At 37.3% G+C, this 21,601-nt stretch overlaps 1 protein-coding gene across 7 annotated transcripts in view; it reads left to right on the plus strand.

Moving 5' to 3' along the window:
- The first annotated feature begins 430 nt into the window (after positions 1 to 430).
- Positions 431 to 21,601, plus strand: part of PSIP1 (PC4 and SRSF1 interacting protein 1) — a 42,186-nt gene continuing 21,015 nt past the window's right edge. For 4 of the 7 annotated variants that reach the window (XM_059072948.2, XM_059072953.2, XM_059072952.2 and 1 more), the window contains exons 1-6: positions 433 to 621; positions 1,167 to 1,379; positions 4,544 to 4,620; positions 16,046 to 16,184; positions 18,427 to 18,531; positions 19,597 to 19,659. In XM_059072948.2, coding sequence (XP_058928931.1) covers positions 1,308 to 1,379; positions 4,544 to 4,620; positions 16,046 to 16,184; positions 18,427 to 18,531; positions 19,597 to 19,659 — 456 coding nt within the window. In that variant the 5' untranslated portion in view covers positions 433 to 621; positions 1,167 to 1,307. Of the gene's footprint in view, positions 715 to 1,166; positions 1,380 to 4,543; positions 4,621 to 16,045; positions 16,185 to 18,426; positions 18,532 to 19,596; positions 19,660 to 21,601 lie in introns of all 7 variants that reach the window. The other 3 variants (XM_059072949.2, XM_067041475.1, XM_059072950.2) reach the window with 2 other exon arrangements.

Below are 21,601 nucleotides of genomic sequence, written 5' to 3' on the forward strand. Positions count from 1 at the left end.
GCAGCATTAAAAACCTCTCCACCCTGGGAAACGATGCAAGAACATGCAGCTTAGGCTGCCAGATTCTCTCCAACACACAGCCAAGGGCTGGAGGCCCGTATACCCGCCCCCAAACCCCGTCCACAACAATCGTTTCCTCCCTCCCCGCCTTTTACATACAGTACACATACAAATACACACACGCAGAGCTGCCAGCAGGGGCGGGCCGGGCCCGACCACTCCGCAAATCGCAGGGGGGAGCCACAGAGGGCCAAGCTGTTTGCTCCCCCTTCTTTGTTCCTTCTCACTCTTCTCTCTCTCCATCAGGCTGTACCTGTTAGGAAAAAGCGAACTTGGGGATCTAGGGTCTCCTGAAGTCCCGTTTCGAAGCCACATACCTTCGGCGGGTGTTGCGTTGTCCCCCCTCCGTCGGCTAGTAGTTGGTCCCGCCCCAGTGCTAGCGGGCGCCGAGCGGGAGCCGCGCGGGAGCAGCGCAGCGACGGCGGCGGCAGCGGCGGCGGCGGTTGCTATTCGGAGCCATTGAGACGCCTCTGCGGCAGCTGGTGGCGCAGGTGGCTTGCGTGGACAGGGGCAGAGGCGGCCGGCCCGCCACCGTAGCCTCAGCGCCCGCAGCCCCGGCAGGTGAGCGGGCGGCGGGGACTCGCCCCGCCCCCCCTCGGTGGCCTCACTCCTGGCTGTAGCGGGGAAGTGGCCGCGGCCCGCCCGGGAGCAGAGGTGCGGCCCGGGGCTGCGACCGTAGGGAAGAAGCCTGGGAGAGAGGCCGTGTGTGGATGGGAGGGGAACGTTCCCTTGCCTTTTGCCATCTTTTACTTCCCCCCGACCCCCCACCCTCTTGGGCTTAAGCTTGAGGGAAAAAAGCCAGAGGAAAGATGGGGCGGGAGAAAGGGGAATTCGGGGCTGAGAAGCATCTCTGCCTCAGGTGGTGGCGTCTTTTCGGTCGTCGAGCGGTGGACCTGGCGAAGCCTGGAGGGCTAGCTCTCGGGCTGCGGAGGCCGCGCACTCGCGCGGGAGGAGCGGGAGGCGGCTCTCCCCTCATTCTCCCACCCCCCTCCCCCTCCCCACCCTCCCCATCCCTCCCCCTCCTCCTCCCCTTCCCCCGTCCCTCCCTTACGGCCCCTCCCTTCGGGATTCTGAGCTTTAATCGCCCTCCATGCTCTCCCTCGCAGGCGCGTCGGGACACCCTGAGGCATCCTTCCCCTCCTGTCGCCGCGGGAGCCTCGGCTGCCGTCTGCCCTCCCGCATCCCCTCACAGTCCGCACCGCCACACCTCCTCCCTGTGCTCGGACCCCCGGCCTCGCCCCCGAAACATGACTCGCGATTTCAAACCTGGGGACCTCATCTTCGCCAAGATGAAAGGTTACCCTCATTGGCCAGCTCGAGTAAGTGATTTTTAACCTTCGCGTTTAGCGGTGCTACCTTCCTCAGAGGCCTACTTCCTATACCCTTTTCTCTTAATTTTTTTTTCTCGTGTCCTTTCTCTCTCTCGCTTTCACTTAGTGTCATTTGTAACCTGACCTTTTATTTTAGTTTTTTGCCCAGTAATCTTCCATGTAATTTAAAAATTCAGGTGTTTCTACATACTTAGGTTTTTTCCTATGGTTTGTTTCTGACAGACTTTGGCAGGTTTTCTTAATATGAAATACTTCAAGGTGATGCCATTAGTGTTCCATTGTAGGTGAAAATAATCAAGTATGGATTTTGTGTTTAAAAATTAAGGAAACAGACATTTTCTTAACTTTGAGTAAAATGCAAAATACCAGTGAAATCTATGCAAACTATTGGGTGTTAAAAGAGTTCTACGTGATTAAATTAACATAGGTATTCTTTCTTGTTTTATGGTTGATGAGACCTTCTGGATTGACGTGTTTAATAAGATATAGGACTGGATATTCTTGAAAAGTTTACAATAAGGTAGCATCACGGAACGTCTAGAAAGTTCATTTTCACGTTTTTATTGGTGAAGTTTGCCTTATGACCTTGAAGAAGTTGTTTTACCTCTGATTGTTTCCCACAGTCAAAAGGAGGAGTAGACCCAGATTCCTGGGTTCACATGTAGTGCAGAGAGTTGATTAAGGACTGAGGGTTTTTTGTAACATTTAGGAATTGAGACCGTCTAAAATATCTAAGTACCATTTTCAGAAGATCTTTTAGGTTATGGTAGGACTCAGGTTCTTAGGTACTGATAGAACCTAGCAAATGTTGAGCTCAGTTAGATTAGTAAGCTCAAGGTCCTTCTTAAATAATAAACATGAGATATCCTAAAGTTGTAACTTCCACTAATTTACTCTTCTTTGAGGATTGTATTTCTTAAAGATAATTAAATCCTGTAGTTTTAATTATGTCAGTTGGGAGGAAAAGTAACCATTGGTTACAGAGAATCATGGAGTGAGTTGCTGAGTGCTATCCAAGTATAAAATATTCACTGTTTCTTAATTTTTCCCATCCGGCTCTTTACAGACTCAGGTTTACTGGTTTCCTTCCCCAGCCTGGAAAGATTTTTTTTTCCCTAGCCTATTAAGTCTACCTTTTCAGTAGAGTCTTATTGAAAAAATCCTTAATCGTAATTCGTCTGTATATTTGACACTTTATTTCCTTTGTGATAACCTTTTATTTTAACTCTTATGTGCATTCTTTGACCTCCAGGTAGCTTGTAAGCTTTTCCAGAGCAATAGATACAAACTGAATTTCCTTATTACACACCCCCCCAATCCTTAGTACATAAATCATACGCTAAAATCACTATTTCATGTTTAAGAGCATAGGGAAACTGAGCACGTTTAAGGCCCCTGCAAAATACTTTTTTGTGATTTTAGCATCATTTATTTTGAGGTGTTATAAAATCCGAGCATATGGGGTACATCTTTATTCAGATTTTTATGTGACAGTGCAGTTAAAAACCAAATGAAAATGTTTGGTTAAAAATTATCTACTCTTCTAAATCATCTTCCCCACATGCTTCAGTCTTATTAGGTGACTAAGAATGCTAATAAAAGCAAAATAGAATAGCCTTAGGAGGGCCAGAGTATTTTCTTTCTTTCTTTAATAAAGTATATTTAACAATTTAATTTGGATTGAAATGGGAAATTTTAGTCTCTTTCCTTTTCCCCTTTTTTTCTTAGAACAAGTTGAATTTAGTTTTGATATTGTCTATGTCTAAGAATTATGTTCCTTTTTCTATCTTCTCTCCAATCTTATGAATTCTAAGTCTTTGCTTTAGAGAGTTTAAATATGTATTTAAGGTCTCAGCTGTGAAGGTGACAATCATTGTTCCGGTTTTGATTTTAACGTTTTCTGTCTGTGTATCCCAGCCTTCTTTACTTTTTAAGTCTTGCACATTCTTGTAATCCTGTACCAGTAGTAATCGTATTTAAAGTAAACTTTAAAAAATTGCCTAGCATTTATTAAACTCTTTAGGTGCTAGACACTTGCATAAACTTTTAAAGCTGTTTGCTGGCAGAAAGCCTATGAGCCGAGGTGACAAATATATCCCTTATCTTAAGTCCTCTAAGGATTTTCACAATTTAACAATTTGTCACAAAGTTGAAAAGACAGTATAATCTTCATATAGGTGGGGAAGTTAAGTTCCCGAGGGTGTTGGGTGCTAACAATTCTTATTGATGTCTGAAACCTTCAGATTGTCAACATCACCCTCATGATCTTTTCTTAAACATGATAATGCATGTGGAGCATCATAGGTCTGCTGGTGGTCTGTACCCTTCTTAATAGCTGATTTTTTACATTAAAGTTGAAATTATGGAAGTTCTGAAATAGAAATGTTATTAGGAAGTTTAAATAAATAAATAATGAAGTAGAAATGTTACATTCTGGCTAAATACTACTGCCTGATGGCCTTAACTCTGGTAAGCAAAAATATCAAGTATTAAAGATGTGTTAGACATAACAGTACCTGATACTTTCTTCCTTACTTAATTAGAAGTATTAAAGTATTAAAAGAGAAATGAAAAAGGAACAGGTAACCTCATGTGATTCACCCATGTAGGTCTAAGATCTTTTCAGAATATGTGTTTCAGACTTGGAGAAATACTGTTTTAAACTTGTTAATATCTCCTATATTTGGATAGCCTCCCTGCAGAAATAGCATTTAAAATTTTTGAATAGCTTCAGACTCCCTTACCTGGAATTCTTAGGGCCAGATGTGTTTAAAAATTCAGAACTTCGGAATTTTAGAAAGGTAATGATGGTACAAATGCCATATATCTTGCTCCTAGTAGGGTCTTGGATGGCACATGGTAATCTAACACCATATTTCTGTGGAGAAGCATCAGTAGAAATGCTAGGTGGATAAAAGAAATGATGGAATAGCTTCAGTGTCCATCCAAGTTTTGCTACCAAATGAGTTTTGAGAGAAATATTGGTTTTCAGAGCTTCTTGGGTTTCACAACTGGAGGTAAGGGATTGTTGACCTGTAGAACTGGTCCATTTTATAGCAGATCCCTTTTGGATGTCTTGTTTTCAGTTTATTCTGATGTGTTTAGGTGTGTATGATTTAAAAGATTTTAATTTTTCTGATCTTTTTTTTTAGGTAGATGAAGTTCCTGATGGAGCTGTAAAACCACCCACAAACAAACTACCCATTTTCTTTTTTGGAACTCATGAGACGTAAGTCCTTTTAGCTCTAAAAGCAAATCAGAGTTAATTTAGCACGTTCACTGGGCATATAACGAAAAACAAGTAGAGATTAATTCAGAGAGAAAATAATAAAGTAACAGGAGACGTTAAAATCATCTTTGAACTTGGAAAAAAGTCTTCAGGTTTCCTTTATAAAATTTATTTTTATGGTAGAAAAATTAGACACTGTAGATTTAACTTTTATTGAAGTGGATGTCCTTAATCATAAAAGAATGATTGTACATTGATCCTCTCATCAATCAGAAGAATAACTGATGGATGAAAATATGTAAGGGAAGTTTTAACAAGGCATTCAGTATTCATATTTAGTATAATTAGTGCTTTTCATAATGACAACCTGGCACCCTATTTTAGGCTTTGATTTTAGCCACACAAATGGTATATTGTGGGAAAGGTGACAAGAAATCTGGATGATTCTTTCTGTGTGTATTTATATGGTCCTGAGAGCCACTGTTACTGCTCTGCTGCCCCTGGTGGATTTGTGGGCAGAGAACTGATTTGGTGAAGCAAATTAATTTTTCAAAAATAGCAAAAAAAAAAAAAAAATTGCAATGGAATATTGAACTGTTACTTCTGAGTGCAGAGGATTACTCCAGGGGCTATCTCATTAGTTTTGAAAAATAGTATACTATGTGCCTGTATTTTAATAGCCTTACAAGTTGTATATAACCTCGCTGATTTTGAACTTTAAGTTTAGAATTTGCAATAATTTTGGTAAAGTAGACTTGTTTACGTGGGATCAGGTGAAACAAAACTGGTGATACTCTAATTAGAATTATGTATTCCTTAGAGTGTGTGTACAGTGGCAACATTTGGTTTAATGTTGCTTAGCTACTGTATGAACTTTCCCATAATTTTAAGAAATAGCTTTATTAATATGTACTTTACATCATAAAGTTCACTTGTTAAAGTGTGTAATTAATTCAGTGGATTTTACTATATTTATTTCCATAACCATTAGCAGTCACTCTTCATTCCCTCTCCCTCCAGCCCAGGATACCCACTAGTCTGTTTATTTTTGCCAATTCTGAACATTTCATGTTAATGATATCATATAATGCCACATAATCATCTGCCTTAAAATACAGTTTTGAGTCCAGAATTGTATTGGCCTTCACCGTAATTACTTTGAGTTGGGTCCAGGTATATCCTCTGAATATAAAAATTCAATTTGTAAAAAAATGATGAGTTTCTGATTCTCTGGGATAATCTACTGTTTAAAACTCTTCCATAAATTTAATAGGGAAAGGTATCTTTTAATGAAAAACTGTGTACTCTATTTGAGTAGGGGTTTTCAAAGTGTGGTACCAGGTCAAGCTGCACCCCACATGGGAACAGCACATGGGAACTTCAGATGGTAGGCATGCAAATTCTTGGACCTCACTTGAACCAGAAGCTGAGGTGTGGGGCCCAGCAGTCTGTTCTGACTAGCCTTCCAGATACTTCAGGTGCCTGTGAAGTTTGGTAACACTTTTATCAGAGTAACGTGAGTAGACATTCCCTAGAATTTTTATGTATGTTTATAGTACCATAGAACACATAGTTAATTTTTATGCTAAATTTAGAAGAATGATCATCCCTTCCCCAACATTTAAAAATGAGGATTTTTATGTTGTAAATATCTGTGAATTATAATTCAGAACAGACTACACCAAATAATTAAATTTTCATAAGCATTGTTTGGTTAATAACAAAACAGTGTGGTATTAAGTTGTTAATGAAGATACTGAATTACTAATATTCAAGAATTAGAATATATTCAGGAAATTAAAGTATAACTTTAAAATTAAGCTAATGGGGCTTCCCTGGTGGCACAGTGGTTAAGAATCTGCCTGCCAATGCAGGGGACACAGGTTTGAGCCCTGGTCTGGGAAGATCCTACATGCCACGGAACAACTAAGTGTGTGGCACCAACTACTGATCCTGCGCTTTAGAGCTGGCGCTCCAAAACAAGGGAGGCCACCGCAGTGAGAAGCTGGTGCACCGCAGCAATGAGTAGCCCCTGCTCGCCTCAACTACAGAAAAGCCTGGGTGCAGCAACAGAGACCCAGTGCACCCAAAAATAAAAAATAAATACATTTTAAAAAAAATTAAGCTAATAATAAATTTTCACTTCAGAATGCACTTGTAATTTTTGTGCCTTAGTGATCTCATAAGTACACCATTACCTTTGGAAAGGCAGTGCTGTTGTATCTATTGGTCTGGTGACTTAACTTTTTGGTATTTCAGGTTGATTTTTAGAAACTAGATCTCTGATTATTTGCCTTTCCCCCACCCCCCTCAAAAGTTGGGAGGGCAGTTATGTGAACCTTTCAATTTGGAATTTGTATAAATGGGAGTTTATTCTAATAGCCTGTAATTAGGGAGATGGGAAAGGAAGAACATAGAAGAAGAAACGGCAATTTAGAAAACTGTACTTATTCATAACTTACTTATAGATTAAATTTTTTTATTGTTAATTTGGAGCAGAATCCTTTTGTAATTGCTTTCTTTTCCTGACTTGCAACCATCTGACTTTTCATAGTGTTTTATACCTTTCACAGTAAATTCATGCAGCCAAGTTTTGAATATTAGATAACAATGAGCCCTTATGTATACCAAACATCATGGTCTACTAGATATCTTAAAACTAATATATTCAAAACAGATTCTTAGTAAATGAGACTGACAAGGATGCAGTGCTTTGCTGGAGGCAAAAATCGTGGTGCTATCCTTGATTTCCTATTACAGTATTTTCCCTTCCTCCCCACATCTAGTCAGTAAGCAAGTCTTGTTCTTTTCCTTTAATGTGCAATTCTGATCTACTTCTTTCCATCTCTTCTGCTACCACTTAAGTTCATGCTGCAGTTAGTGTTAGAAATAGTGTCCTACTCCTATCTTTTTTTAAAAAAAATAAATTTATTTATTTATTTTTGACTGCATTGGGTCTTTGTTGCTGTGCGCGGGCTTTCTTTAGTTGTGGCGAGTGGGGGCTACTCTTCATTGTGGTGTGTGGGCTTCTCATTGCAGTGTCTTCTCTTGTTGCGGTGCACGGGCTCTAGGTGCGCAGCCTTCAGTAGTTGTGCGCAGGCTCAGTAGTTGTGGTGCATGGGCTTAGTTGCTCCGTGGCATGTGGGATCTTCCCGGACCAGGGCTCAAACCCGTGTCCCCTGTGTTGGCTGGCGGATTCTTAACCACTGCGCCACCAGGGAAACCCCCTAATCCTATCTTGGTCTCAGTTTTCTCTCTTCGTGTATAGTCAAAGTGAACTTGATATTCCAGTCAGATCATGTCATTTCTGTCCAAAACCCATCAATGGCTGCCTTATTACAAACAAAACTCCCAAGTTTTGTCGACAAATGCTATTTATGAGACCCTATATGAACTAGTCTGTGTTTACCTTTCCAACCTCATTACATTTTTTCACTGTTACACAAATATATTTCATCTTGTCTCAAGTCCTTCTTGACTGTTTTCTGTTTGTTGGGAAAGGTATGTCTTCAGATTTTCAGTCATTTAGATCTTAGCTCAAATCCTCCTTTTTATGCTTTTTCTCCATTGCACTGATGACTGATATTTTTTTCTTTTCCTTCACCTACAAGTGAAAAGCTTGGAGAGCAGGGACCTTGTCTATCTTGTTTGTCATCATTTGCTTAAGTGCCTGGCACATAGTAGCTGTTAAATAAATGTTTGGTGAGAGATTGACAGGTCTATGACCTACATAAAATCATTTATGGATTATGAATTTGCTGTCCATTAGCTAGCATTTGTATAGGTTTTTTTTTTTTTTTTTTTTTTTTTTTTTTTTTTTTTTTTTTTTTTGCGGTATGCGGGCCTCTCACTGTTGTGGCCTCTCCGGTTGCGGAGCACAGGCTCCGGACGCGCGGGCCCAGCGGCCACAGCGGCCACAGCTCACGGGCCCGGCCGCTCCGTAGCATGTGGGATCTTCCCGTACCGGGGCACGAACCCGCGTCCCCTGCATCGGCAGGCGGACTCTCAACCACTGCGCCACCAAGGAAGCCCTGTATAGTTTTTAAGACAGCTGATCGTAAGGCTGTCTTTGAATCCTGCCATTTATCTGCTATATGACCTTGGGCAGGTTACCTAGCCTTGTGTCCTTTTCTTCCTTACTTGTAAAATGGGAATAATAAAATAGTCGACCTCAGAATTTGAGGTGCAAATAAGATACTACATGAAAGATGCTTAGAACAGTGCTTGGCATGTATTAAACACTAAGTATATGTCAGATATTAATAGTTAAAGGTAATGTTGCATATTATTTTTTCATGACTAATACTTATGTTTATTAAATTGTTTGCAGTGCAGTTTGAGTTTTGCTGACTAATTACCATTGTTAATTGAGGGAATACTCTCATCTAAGGTCTATTTATTTCTCTAAAGTCAGAAAATTTTAAATGAAGATGGTGTTTTTGTCGCTTTTATCTCCTTACTGCTCTTGTCTTAATTCAAAGATGTTAGATGCACAGTTCTAAAAACCTTAAAAATATCCATCACAGGCTGTTTCAAAACCTGCCTAATGTACAGTTTTAGGAGTGAAGGTGAATGGGGAGGTCCTGCTTGTTGGTTGGTTTTTTGTATAACCTGTCCACAAGAAAGGAATAAAGAAATGAATCATAAGGATAGGATTTTATTTTCTTCTACACTAGTTTTTCTATACAGTTTCTGTACTACAGACATCGCTGTGTGTGTTGGTGAGGGGCTTGTACGGTTTCTCATGAGCCTTACATAATGAGAGGAACTGTTTTTTCATCTCTGTACTGTCAGGTTCATGGCACATAGTAGATGTATCAATTGTCTGTTGCATCATCTTCTATTATAAAATAGTGTATGCTGTTATAAAATCTAGTTTAAAACAGTATGTTTCCTATTTTGTGATTTAACAATAATAGAGAAATGAAGCAGCAAGTTAGAATCAATGTTTTAAAAGGTAGACGTTTCTGTATTATAATATGACTTGGCAACAGTTAAATGAGTACTGAGCTTCATGTTTTTAGCTCTGATAAGCATTCGCATCCCATTTTTTATATGCAACTCTGGTTTGCTTTAAAGGAAAGGTTCTAGGTGTGTGATAACTGAGTTTTTGTGAGACATATATGTGTATGTTCTCGTGGGTATGTACATTGTTTCCAAGAAGTGACCTTAGAGAGAGAACTGCTTTTCTGTTTACTTACATTCTGTGAAAATTGGGATACACAGAAACACACTTAGGGTCTTCAGGCATATGCCACGTAAGAAACACACTTGCAGGCTTTAAGTTAATTCAGAATTATAACGTTAGTACTGTAGTTAATGATTTGCTATTTTCTTAGGACATTTTACATGAGCTTTGATCCTTGTGGGCTTTGACATTGGTATTTGAAATGAGTTCATACGTATAGGGATATAACATCAATATTTTATTAGTAGATATTTCAAAGACTGTATTACAGTGGTTAAAGGAAACCCTGAAACGTTTTTAAGGGAACATTGTACAGAGTGGAGGCTATGCTGTTTAATAGCTAGATAACCTTGCCTGCGTCAGTTAATCTTTCTGGCCTTCAGTTTTCTAATCTTTAAAAGGAGGATCTTGGTGATCCCTAAGTGTTCCTTTCAGCTCTGGAATTTGGTGGGTAATGTACTTTGAGTTAATGTATATGTTTTCATTGTAAAAATTTTAAAAACAATGTTAAAAGAGTTCTCTACAAAGGAAACAGTCATTTTTACTACTATTTTTTAGAAACAACCCCTAAACCTGTTAACTGTTTTAGTATATTTTCTTTGAGATTTTTATGTCATTTAAAAATGGAATGCTTTGTAGAATGAATCAGAGCCACAGCCACATAAGGTTGTGCCCTTGGGGACTAGCTCTGGCTGTTTAAAAACTAATCTGAGCCCTGTGCACCAAACCTGTGGGATTGCATCCCTGAGGAGGATTTTGTGTGTGTGTGTGTGTGTGTGTGTGTGTGTGTGTGTGTTCTTTTTTTAAAAAATTGAAATGTAATTGATATATATTGTATAAGTTTAAGGTGTGCTGATTTTGATACATTTATATATGATTACCTGCCACCGTAGCATTTGCTAACATCTCCATCAGGTCCCTTAATTAGTCATGTCTTTTTTTGTGGTGACAACATGGGAGGATTCTTTTTTCATCCACCTTAGTTTTTTGAGTCTCATTAAGGATCTCCGTAGTCTTGAGCATATCATTTGAGCCAACAGTTCTACTTAGAATTTATTAGGAAGATACGTGAAAAGATTGAGCAATACATTATTTACTATAGCTGCATTTTATAATAGAAAATTTGATATAGAAAATGGTCCAACAGTAGATTAATTTTGGGATAGCTATTCAGTGAAATAGTATTTAGCTGTTAAGTAATTGTTGACATGAAAAGATGTTCATTGTAATTTGAGAAAGTATTTATGGATGAGTATGTATCATATCCATTAAAATGACATGTTTATATCTGTATATATGCAACGAACAAGTGGGTGAAAACAGTGGCTATCTGTAGTTGGTAAAATTCTGGATCATTTTTGTTTTCTTTGATGGGATGTGGTATTCACTGAAAAATATTTTAACAGCTTTATTGAGATGTAATTCATATCCCAAACAATTAATCCAGTTAAAATGTACAATTCAGTAGATCTTAGTATATCCAGAGAGTAGTGTGGACATTAGCACAGTTTTAGAACATCTTCATCACTCCAAAAACTGACCCTGTACGCATTAGCAGATATTTTGCATTTCTCCTTTCTCCCTCCTGTCTTGCCATAGGGAACCACTAATCACTTTGCCTGTTCTGAGCATTTCATATAAATTGAACTATACAATATGAGGTCTTTAATGACCTTTTTTTTTCTTTTTAACTTAGCATAATGTTTTCAAGGTTCATCTATATTGTGTAGCATGTACTTTGTCTTTACATTATTGCCAAATATTCCATTGTATTGGTCTATATCCATTCATCAGTTGATATTTGGATTGTTTCTACTTTGGACAAATATAAAAAATGCTGCTATGAACATTTGTGAGCAAGTTTTTGTGTGGACATGTCTTTTCTGTAGGAGTGGAATTCGTGGGTCACATGGTAACTTTGTGTTTAATCTTTTGAGGAATTGCCAGGCTTTTTGTTTGTTTTTTTGGTTTTTTTGTTGGCTGTGCTAGCTCTTAGTTGCTGCACGTGGGATCTTTAGTTGTGGCGTGTGGGATCTAGTTCCCTGACCAAGGATCAAACCCAGTCCCTCTGCATTGGGAGTGTGGAATCTTAGCCACTGGACCACCAGGGAAGTCCCTGCAAGATTTTTCAAATCAGCTATGCACTATTTTATATTTCTGTCAGCTATGTGTGAGGATTCTAATTTCTCTATATCTTTGCCATGACTTGTATTGTCTTTTTTATTACAACTGTCCTATTGGGTGTGAAGGTAGTATCTTATTCTGGTTTTGATTTACATTTCACTGATAGCTAATGACACTCAGCATCTTTTCATGTGTGAATTTTTTTTAACCATCTATATATAACATGAATTATTTAGATTTGCAAAGGTCTTCTCTTAGTTGGGAAGGCATAGTTATTTAATTTTTGGTATATTGATAAACATGTAAATTTAAGTATGACTTATAATATGAACATAATAGTAAAATAATAGAAAGTAGTGCTTGAAAACCTGACTGGAGGAGGAGCAGGGAGAGAAGTTTTTTAAAACCTATTCTGCAAAATTAAGAATAAAGGGGGCTTCCCTGGTGGCGCAGTGGTTGAGAGTCCGCCTGCCGATGCAGGGGACGAGGGTTCATGCCCCGGTCCGGGAAGATCCCACGTGCCGCGGAGCGGCTGGGCCTGTGAGCCATGGCCGCTGAGCCTGCGCGTCTGGAGCCTGTGCTCCTCAACGGGAGAGGCCACGACAGTGAGAGCCCCGCGTACCGCAAAAAAAAAAAAAATTAAGAATAAAGGTTAACCAAGTGTAATAAAAATGTATATGTAAAACAAGGGGGTATGAATAAGACCAAATATAAGTGACTACACTGTGTGAATAGAATTTTCTGTTAAGACCTTTTGATTGGATTAATCCTATTAAACTACCTGTGTCTTATTTTCTGAGACAAGGCTCAAAACAAGTCATGGCTAAGTAACAATATAATGTCACAAAGAAAGCAAGAATGGGACCATTGCTGTCTGATAAAAGTAGAATTTAAAGTCAAAGCATGAAGAGGAGAGAAAGATACGGCATTTCACTTACTCTGGGATATTAACTGTAATTGTGTAGACTACAAAATTTGTTGCTACACAAATCAAGATGTAAATAACAGATGCATAGCATGTCACCTTTTTTTTGAAGTTTCTTGGTGATTGGTCAGTGTGCATCTCTCAGCTCAAGCATAGATAGCACAATGTGTAGTGTTGTTGCCTCTTTGTCTTTCAATGATATACCTACCCAGGTTACATTTAAAGAAAAAACAAGATGGGGAATCAGCCAACAAAGAAACTGATAATGCCAGAAGTGAAATTTGAATTGAATGTAAATGCAGTTATAGAATAAATAGTCTTGTGAACAATAACCTTGTGAATGTAGATGTGCTGTATATGGGGAGACTAGATACACAGACAGAGCACCTTAGGGAAGGCAAGCTTATCAACATAAATGAGGAAAGTGGTTGTAATAAAAAGGATGAAGATGTCTCAGAGGAAGTGACGCCAACAAAAGCATTAAAGATATGCCATAACACTGAAAGTACAAAAGACAAAATGTTAGAAACTGATCAGATTTAGAAAGGAGTATGACACATTGCCTTAGGCATAGAAAATATGCTTACTCCATGTCATAAGATATGTGATCAGAAGGGGCAAGCTCTGTTCAAACTATTAACTTTTTTACAAAGACATGAAACACTTTAATCTCAATGTTTCTAATGTTTTAAATTACAGTGTACTAAATAATTAGTATTTTACTGTATTTAAGATTTCCTTACAAACTGTCAGTAATAGTGCATTTAGTGTTTTGACAATTTTTGAAGGTTTTGGAACAACTGTAATTTTTCCCATTGTTCAGTAAGATTGCCTTGCACAGTCATTTTTGTGTTCTCTCATCGTCATACAAAGTGAGGAATGCCTATTTTGGGGAATGCAAAATAATGTATATAAATTGAACTGTCAAACCTTTACATGCTAAATAACATCATGGTAGACTCAGTTTTCTCTTTTGAATACCTTCTTGGTTTAGAATCATATCTAAAAATGCCCATGTTTGAAGTTTTAAGACATTTTTCTGCAATTTTATTAAGTATTTAAGGTCCCTTCCACTTCTTCAAGTTCCCGATGCCACCAGATTTGAACCCTTTGGGGATTTTGAGCTATAAATTTAGGGTACTGTCTCACTTTCTTCTATATTGCTGTTTAGTATCCAGCTTTCTTACTCTTCCCAGCTTTCAAACCTGTTGATAATATCCCTTGTCATCTTTAGCCTCATGAGTTATGGGGTTTTAGCAGAGAATTGCTTTGTTCTAAGTAGAAGTATGTTTTATTTTTGATGGTGTTTTAACTTGAGTCATCTACTTGGAATTTGAAGCTGATTATGCAGGAGGAATTGCTTTACTGTTTCAACTAAATGTGTTAAATTTTCTAATTTTAGATTATGGGTAGGAATGAATGATGCCTAGTAAAAGTCTGAATTTCTAGATCAAATGAGATAGTGATGATTTAAGTGTGCCTTAACTGATGTGCAGTTAAAATACATGGATACTTTGAGTATTTATAAACTTCAGAATTGAAATAATAAAGCTGACTTTTATATGCACTTGATTATATTTAAGTAGAGCCCTAAGTCTCTTTTTTATTGAAATTTTATCTTAAAGCCTTTTAAAATATTCTAAACTGGAATGTGAGCTATAGTCATTAGGTCCCTAATTCTTAAAGAATTTCAGCAGATATGGAATTTGTGATAGATAATTAGTAATTAATAATCTTAAATTGTAGCATATTTTAGAGGAAATGAGTAGTAATTTGATTTTCCTCTTGCTTTGGAGGATACATATATATCAGCCATTATAGCAAAAAACTGATACATTCTCTGCATCTACCTTTATAGTATTGACAGACTTCTACAGAACTGACTGACATAGGGAGATATATAATGGGGCTGTTCTGGGGATTATATCTAAATATATATGTATATATACACACCAAAAAAATAGTTGTCATCATTCACGGGTTCCATATTTATGAATTTGCCTGCTCACTAAAATTTATAATCCCAAATCAATACCTGTGGTGCCTTCACGGTCATGTCTATGTGTGAAATGGCAAAAAATTTGAGTAACTTGATGCACACATTCCTAGCTGAGGCTGAACCAAGGCCATGCTTTACCTTGTTTCAGCTCTCATATTGTAAACAAGTGTCCTTTTTGCAGTCTGTGTAGTGCCATGGCTTTTGTATTTTTGTGCTTTTTCTTGGTCATTTTGCCATTTATAATAGCACCCAAATGTAGTGCTAAAGTGCCATTTATGTTCCTAAGTGCAAGAAGCCTGTGCTTTGCCTTATGGAGAAAATACGTGTTACATAAGCTGTTGGCTGTGAGTTCAGTGTTAACGAATTACCAGTGTATATTAAATAAGGTGTCTTTAAACAAACACACATAAAACGATGTTATGTACTGATTGGTTGACAAAAATGTTGTGACCAGAGGAACCTACCCCGTATTTACCCTGGAACAGTAGTACAGTATTCCTTAATTCAGTGTTCATGCTGACATTATAGAATATAATTACCATGAATGCAAGAATTGGCTGTAATGTGTGTGTGTGTGTGTGTGTGTGTATGAATGAACAAGCCAGTTACATCTGATTCCCTCACTGAATAAAGTAAAAGTCTTAACATACTTATTTTATTCTAAAAATCTACACGTATGTATATACAAATATTAAAACATACATATAATACACCTTATTGACAATGTTTTTTGAGTTGTATAATATTCCAAACTACTTTGTAATAAAACTGTATGTAGAATGCATTTAAATGTATAGATTAATGCCGTCTTGTGACATCTTTTTTCATTTTTATGCATTTTTATAGTAAAATCTGTAAAATTATTATAGCAAAATTTACCATTTTACCATTTTTAAGTGTGCAGTTTAGTCGCATTCAGTACATTGACATTGTTGTGCAATCTGTGTTTTTTTTTTTTCTTTGTGTGTGTGTGTTTTTTTAAAATTAGGATTATGGACCTAGGAGTTTGTGACTGAATTTAATAAAAGCATTTGGAATTAAATATTATTTGTGGTTACCTTTAATTTATGTATGATTTTTAATGCGTTTTAGATTAAGAATTTTTGATAATTGCGTTCATAGGGTAGTGCTATTTAATCACTTATATTTGAGATTGCTTTACACTCACATCCCCCCCCTCCTTTTTTAGTGCTTTTTTAGGCCCAAAGGACATATTTCCTTACTCAGAAAATAAGGAAAAGTACGGCAAACCAAATAAACGAAAAGGCTTTAATGAAGGTTTATGGGAGATAGATAACAATCCGAAAGTGAAATTTTCAAGTCAACAGGTGCGTGATAATACATAAAATTTAGTTTAGTATTATTTACTCAGTTTTGGAGAATAATCACTATTCTAGCTACAGGAAAATGATTGAAGAGCCTTATCAATTTCAGATTAAATTGTTCTTATTTGTGAGGTTGAACCTTGGACTTTTGTATCTAGATAACTGATGAAATTCTTGCCTTTGTGGTCAAATAGATCTCAGAAAACTGGGAAACACTCAGTTATTTAAATCCTGATTGAGAGTTTATTTAATGTATTGAATTTAAAGTCATATGTACTGTTTCCTTAAATTCAGGTTAACTTGAAGGGTGTGTTTTTTTTCTCAATTTCTAAATCCATAAAATTTATTAGAATATGAACTTCATGTGGGTTAAATTAAATATGTGACAAGAATACTTATAGCACTATGCAAATTATACTTACTTATTTTTGGTTCCTAGAAGAGCAACCTTTAAACTTTCTTTTTATCCTGTTCTCTATGTGTGTGTGTGTGTGTGTGTGTGTGTGTCCAGACTTGAATTAGTAAAAACTAGGATGAGTATGAGTAAACCTAAAGGAGGAAATAACACACTGAAAATTTTGCAGCTTTCTGCCTTTAAACCTATATAATTTTTAGTTCTTTGCATGTACCATGCTTTTTTCTCATGTTTGAGAACTTTTCAGATGCTGTTCTGGCTGGAACATTGAAATCTTTCATTGATGTTCCAGGGCTGAATTAGATGATCCTAAGTGCCTTCATTATCCACCCAAAAGTTATTTCCTACAGTATTCATCATATCACATCATAATTGCTTCTGTACTTATCTTAACTGCTGCAGGCTTATTAGTTCCATAAACAAGAAAGTTGTATGTGTCCTGTGTGCTTGGTATTCTTACACGTGTGGAAGGAATAGTTATCCACTAAATGTTTGTTGCACAAATGTAAGAATGGATGAATGGTTTCCCATCCTTATTGCCTTGGAGTCCAAGGAGACTGAGTTGACTGGTTCCTGAAAATAACATTTTGTAACTTAATTTGGATCATACATCCTATGATTGTGCTTTCAAGGTCGTTTTCATCCTCCAGATTGCCTAGCATAGTCACTTTATCCTTTGTTCCTATCTATTTACTTAATCTCCACGTAGTTTTCACAGTACATACTTGGAATTTTCCATTTCAGAGTGAAATTTTTCGTTGGTTGTGTGCATGAAACCCAGCAATTTTCTGTTCTTAACGAAAGTATGAATGATTATGGTGGTGTGATGTACTCTGTGTTCCCAGCCCAGACATCCCCAGTGGCACATTCCTGTGGTTTGGTGCAAGCGTTGATGTCCAAGCCTATACAAAAAATAATTGGCCATCCTAATTTATAAATATTTCTATCGTGCTATAAGTAATTTTGGGCACATTTTTACATTTTTTATATACCATTATACTTTATGGGTTATCAGCATTGCCTTTTTTTTTTTTTTTTTTTTTTACAGAAAAGGAAATGGGTTTACAGTTTAAAGACTTGCCAAAGGAAATAGCTAGAAAGGTGCACAGTTTGCATTACAGTCCCTTCATCTTGTAGATTGGGAGCTTTACCCTCACCTCCCAATGTATACTGTGTTGCCTCTGGTATTCATCGTTTTGGTTGGTTTTATGAAAATCTAGGGACCCTAGGTTACATGCTTAAGTATCTCTCATATGGGGGTACTTTTAAAATTTAATGATTACTGGACTCTCCCACTCAGTGTCTGTTAAATCAGAATCACTTAAGTTTGGGTCTCAGGAATCTGCATTTTAAATAAACTAAGTTTGAGATATAGATCAATAAGAGTCCTTAAAGTTGTGATATATATCCTTTGTTAAGGCTGTTTGTCTTAGAGTACATAGATTAGCTTCTTTATCCAGAATATTTCAATAGTTGAATACAGTGTAGGTCTGTGCTCCTCTAAATCACCTTACATTGTATCTTGTTGGGCATTTGCTGGTTAGAACATCAGAATGGTATTCTTTGTAATTGTACTTTTAATTTCTGCCTCACCATGCTGAGATTGTATGCATCAATTGCAGGAATATATTTCCATGTAAGACTTTCCTAAATAAAATAGTAGCATTTAAAACTTTTCAAAATTGTGTATATTAAAAGTATCCTGTGCAACAGAAATGAGGATACTTTTCTAGCTTTCTTACAAACAGGCTTTGATTTTTCATGGGTACAAAATTTTAAAGTTGGCGTAAAATATTATTTTGTGAAACTAATAGACTTGATTGTTCATAGGCATCAGCTAAACAATCAAATGCGTCATCTGATGTTGAAGTTGAAGAAAAAGAAACTAGTGTTTCAAAGGAAGATACTGACCATGAAGAAAAAGCCAGCAACGAGGTGTGTTTAATTTCTCTTGCATTCTAAACCCATTTTGTTGCAAGGAAGAATTGTAAAATGAGTTGATTGTGGCACAGTAGAAAGTAATCTTTAAAGTAGTTGAGTAATGAATGGGAAAATATTAAAGGCTTATTTCCTTGCATAAATATTAAAGATAGTATTGTAAAATAATTTTTGCATCTTTAAGATGCATGGATATTTTTATTTGAAGTTACTTTGCTGTGCAAAATATGAGCTGCAACTAGGAGAGTCGCTTACTGTTAGTTAGGAATATTTTTTTTTGTTTGTTTGTTTTTGTTTTGTTTTTGTTTTTGTTTTTGTTTTTTTTTGCGGTATGCGGGCCTCTCACTGTTGTGGCCTCTTCCGTTGCGGAACACAAGGAACACAAGCTCCGGACGTGCAGGCTCAGCGGCCATGGCTCACGGGCCCAGCCGCTCCGCGGCACGTGGGATCTTCCCGGACCGGGGCACAAACCCGTATCCCCTGCATCCGCAGGCGGACTCTCAACCCCTGCGCCACCAGGGAAGCCCTGTTAGGAATATTTTTAAAGTGAGTTACTGTTGGATGGATGTACGGGAAAGGATATTGAACAGAATTTTTAAAAACCTAGATTTATTTCCAACTCTGTATTTGATTATCTGACTGGGGATACTCATTTAGCCTTTCTAGGCTTCATGAAGTTGTTACTTGATCTCCAGAGTCCCAACTGCCTCTTAACATTCACAATCCTAAAACTGAGGATTCTACTATAAAAAGAGTGTTTTGTAAATTTAAATAGACAAACCTCCCAGTGTACGAGCAAGTGTGACTTTTATATTTGATCTGATAGAGGAAAGCTTTTTTTGTTGTTGTTAGGTGAAGATACTGGTGATTACTTTACTTCCATGTTATAATGAATTAATGTTAAGACTTTTAATGTTTATAATTTCAAAGGTCAGAGAAGCAAAACAAGTTTCCATAGTACTTTTAGTGAAACGTGCTTGTGATTTTTAATTTAAGAAATTTTCTTTCAGTCATGGCATTAATTATCAATTTCATCTGTTGTGTATTTTTTTTTTTTTTAAGGATGTGACTAAAGCAGTTGACATAACCACCCCAAAAGCTGCCAGAAGAGGGAGAAAGAGAAAGGTAATTCTACTGCTTAACCACAGAGATCTTAAAAGAATTTTTATTTTAGTTGGATTGAGGGAGTGTAGATAATGAAACGGTACCATTTAATTTAGACGTAGCCCTTCACTCTGAGTCCTTTAATTTTTTTAAAGGATAGGTTATGTTGTTCACTTATCAAAACTATCTGTTTCTTTTCTTAGTGATACAGCACCCTTAAGCTGAATGGTATACAAAATAAAATGCACCAATTTTCATTCCTTTTAATGATGCTGTCTCAAGTTTTCTCTATAAAATGGATAATATATATACTAATAAGACTGTTGAGAGAACTAAATGAGTTAATACATGTAAAATTTATAATAAATCCTGGTACATAGTGCTTTGTAAGTGTTGTCCATTATTGTTATTACTTTACAGCATTGTTGCATGAAATGAGAGTATGTGACAGTTTAGGACAAAGTACCTCTTATGCTTTTAATTAGTGTTTCTTCTTCCCTATGTGAAGTTTTGTTCACACCTTTTTCTGACCTATTTATGTCTCAGACTGTTATATTATATGACAAAGCTACAAAGAAAACTTAAGAGTTCAGTCTTTTTTTTTTTTTTTTTTTTTTGCTGTACGCGGGCCTCTCACTGCTGTGGCCTATCCCTTTGCGGAGCACAGGCTCAGTGGCCATGGCTCACGGGCCCAGCTGCTCTGCGGCATGTGGGATCTTCCCGAACCGGGGCACAAACCCATGTCCCCTGCATCGGCAGGCGGACTCTCAACCACTGCGCCACCAGGGAAGCCCGAGATTTCAGTCTTTAAAAAAAAATTTTTTTTGTAGTATTCTGAGTTCAGTGTCATAAGGAAGTAAAATGAAAACAAATAATTACAGTGGCCTTTTATTCCCTGTGGGATGTGTGTGAAGGGGCTATGATAACTTTTAAAAGATTTTAAAAGATAGGCAGAATTTTAGGCAGATGAAGGAGGAGGGGAGGAGCGTGTGAGGCAATTACAGAGTCATAGAGAAAATTTTGCTTCAAGCATTTCAAGTATTACATTTCAGTATTATCAGACCATAAAGTTTGAGGGAAACAAGTACAAAAATCCCCAGTGTGTTACCCTGAAGAACTTCAACTTAGAAAATTGGTGGGAAGCCACTGAATTATTTTAAATTTCAGGTACTTCTCTTTTTAAAGCAATATGAATGATGGGGATTGGACTGCAGCAGGGAGACCAGTTCACTGATAAATTCATTCAGAATCTTGGTACTCACTTCACTGGCCCAGACAGAAAATCAGCAGCGAATAAGGAAGATAAGGTCTCTGTACTTATTGAACTTATATTTGTTGAGACAGACAATAAATACATAAAACAAGAGAATTAAAATGGGGAGTTATGATTGGGACTTGGTAACTAAATTATGAAGGCCTTTCTAAAGAGTTAGCATGACATTTTTAGTGGTATAGATGAGAGATAGGATTTTAAGAGCACCTTAGGAGGTAAAGTTAATAGTTGATTGGAAGTGGGTGTGAAGTGAGGGGGAGGAATCTAGGATGACTCAGGGTGTTGCTTGGATGACTAGATTATACACTGAGAATGCAGGAGATGTTTTGGGAGCAGAGGCATGAGGATTTCTCTGACACCAAAGGGGGAAAATGTAGAAGTTACAGTTCCAGTCTCTGACATAAAGATAGGATTTAGATAGGTAGTCAGGAGAAAGTTTACTGAGAAGAACGCAGAAAACCAGAATCCTGAGGGATTATAATGGCAATGAAAGGCTGCCTTGTAAAATTTTGGCTGAGAATGAACTGTCAGGAGAAAAATCTAAGGATATCAAGCTAAACAAGGGAGGAGAGAATTTTAAGAATGAGGGAGTGGTTAGTAGTGTCCTGATGCAGAAGGGGTCCAATAATAATTGACAGGATCCCCCAGGATACCTTACTGTCAAATGGTAAGAACAGATGAAGCAGGTTA

This window comes from Kogia breviceps, chromosome 8, assembly GCF_026419965.1.
Source record: "Kogia breviceps isolate mKogBre1 chromosome 8, mKogBre1 haplotype 1, whole genome shotgun sequence".
Classification (NCBI taxonomy): Eukaryota; Metazoa; Chordata; class Mammalia; order Artiodactyla; family Physeteridae; genus Kogia; species Kogia breviceps.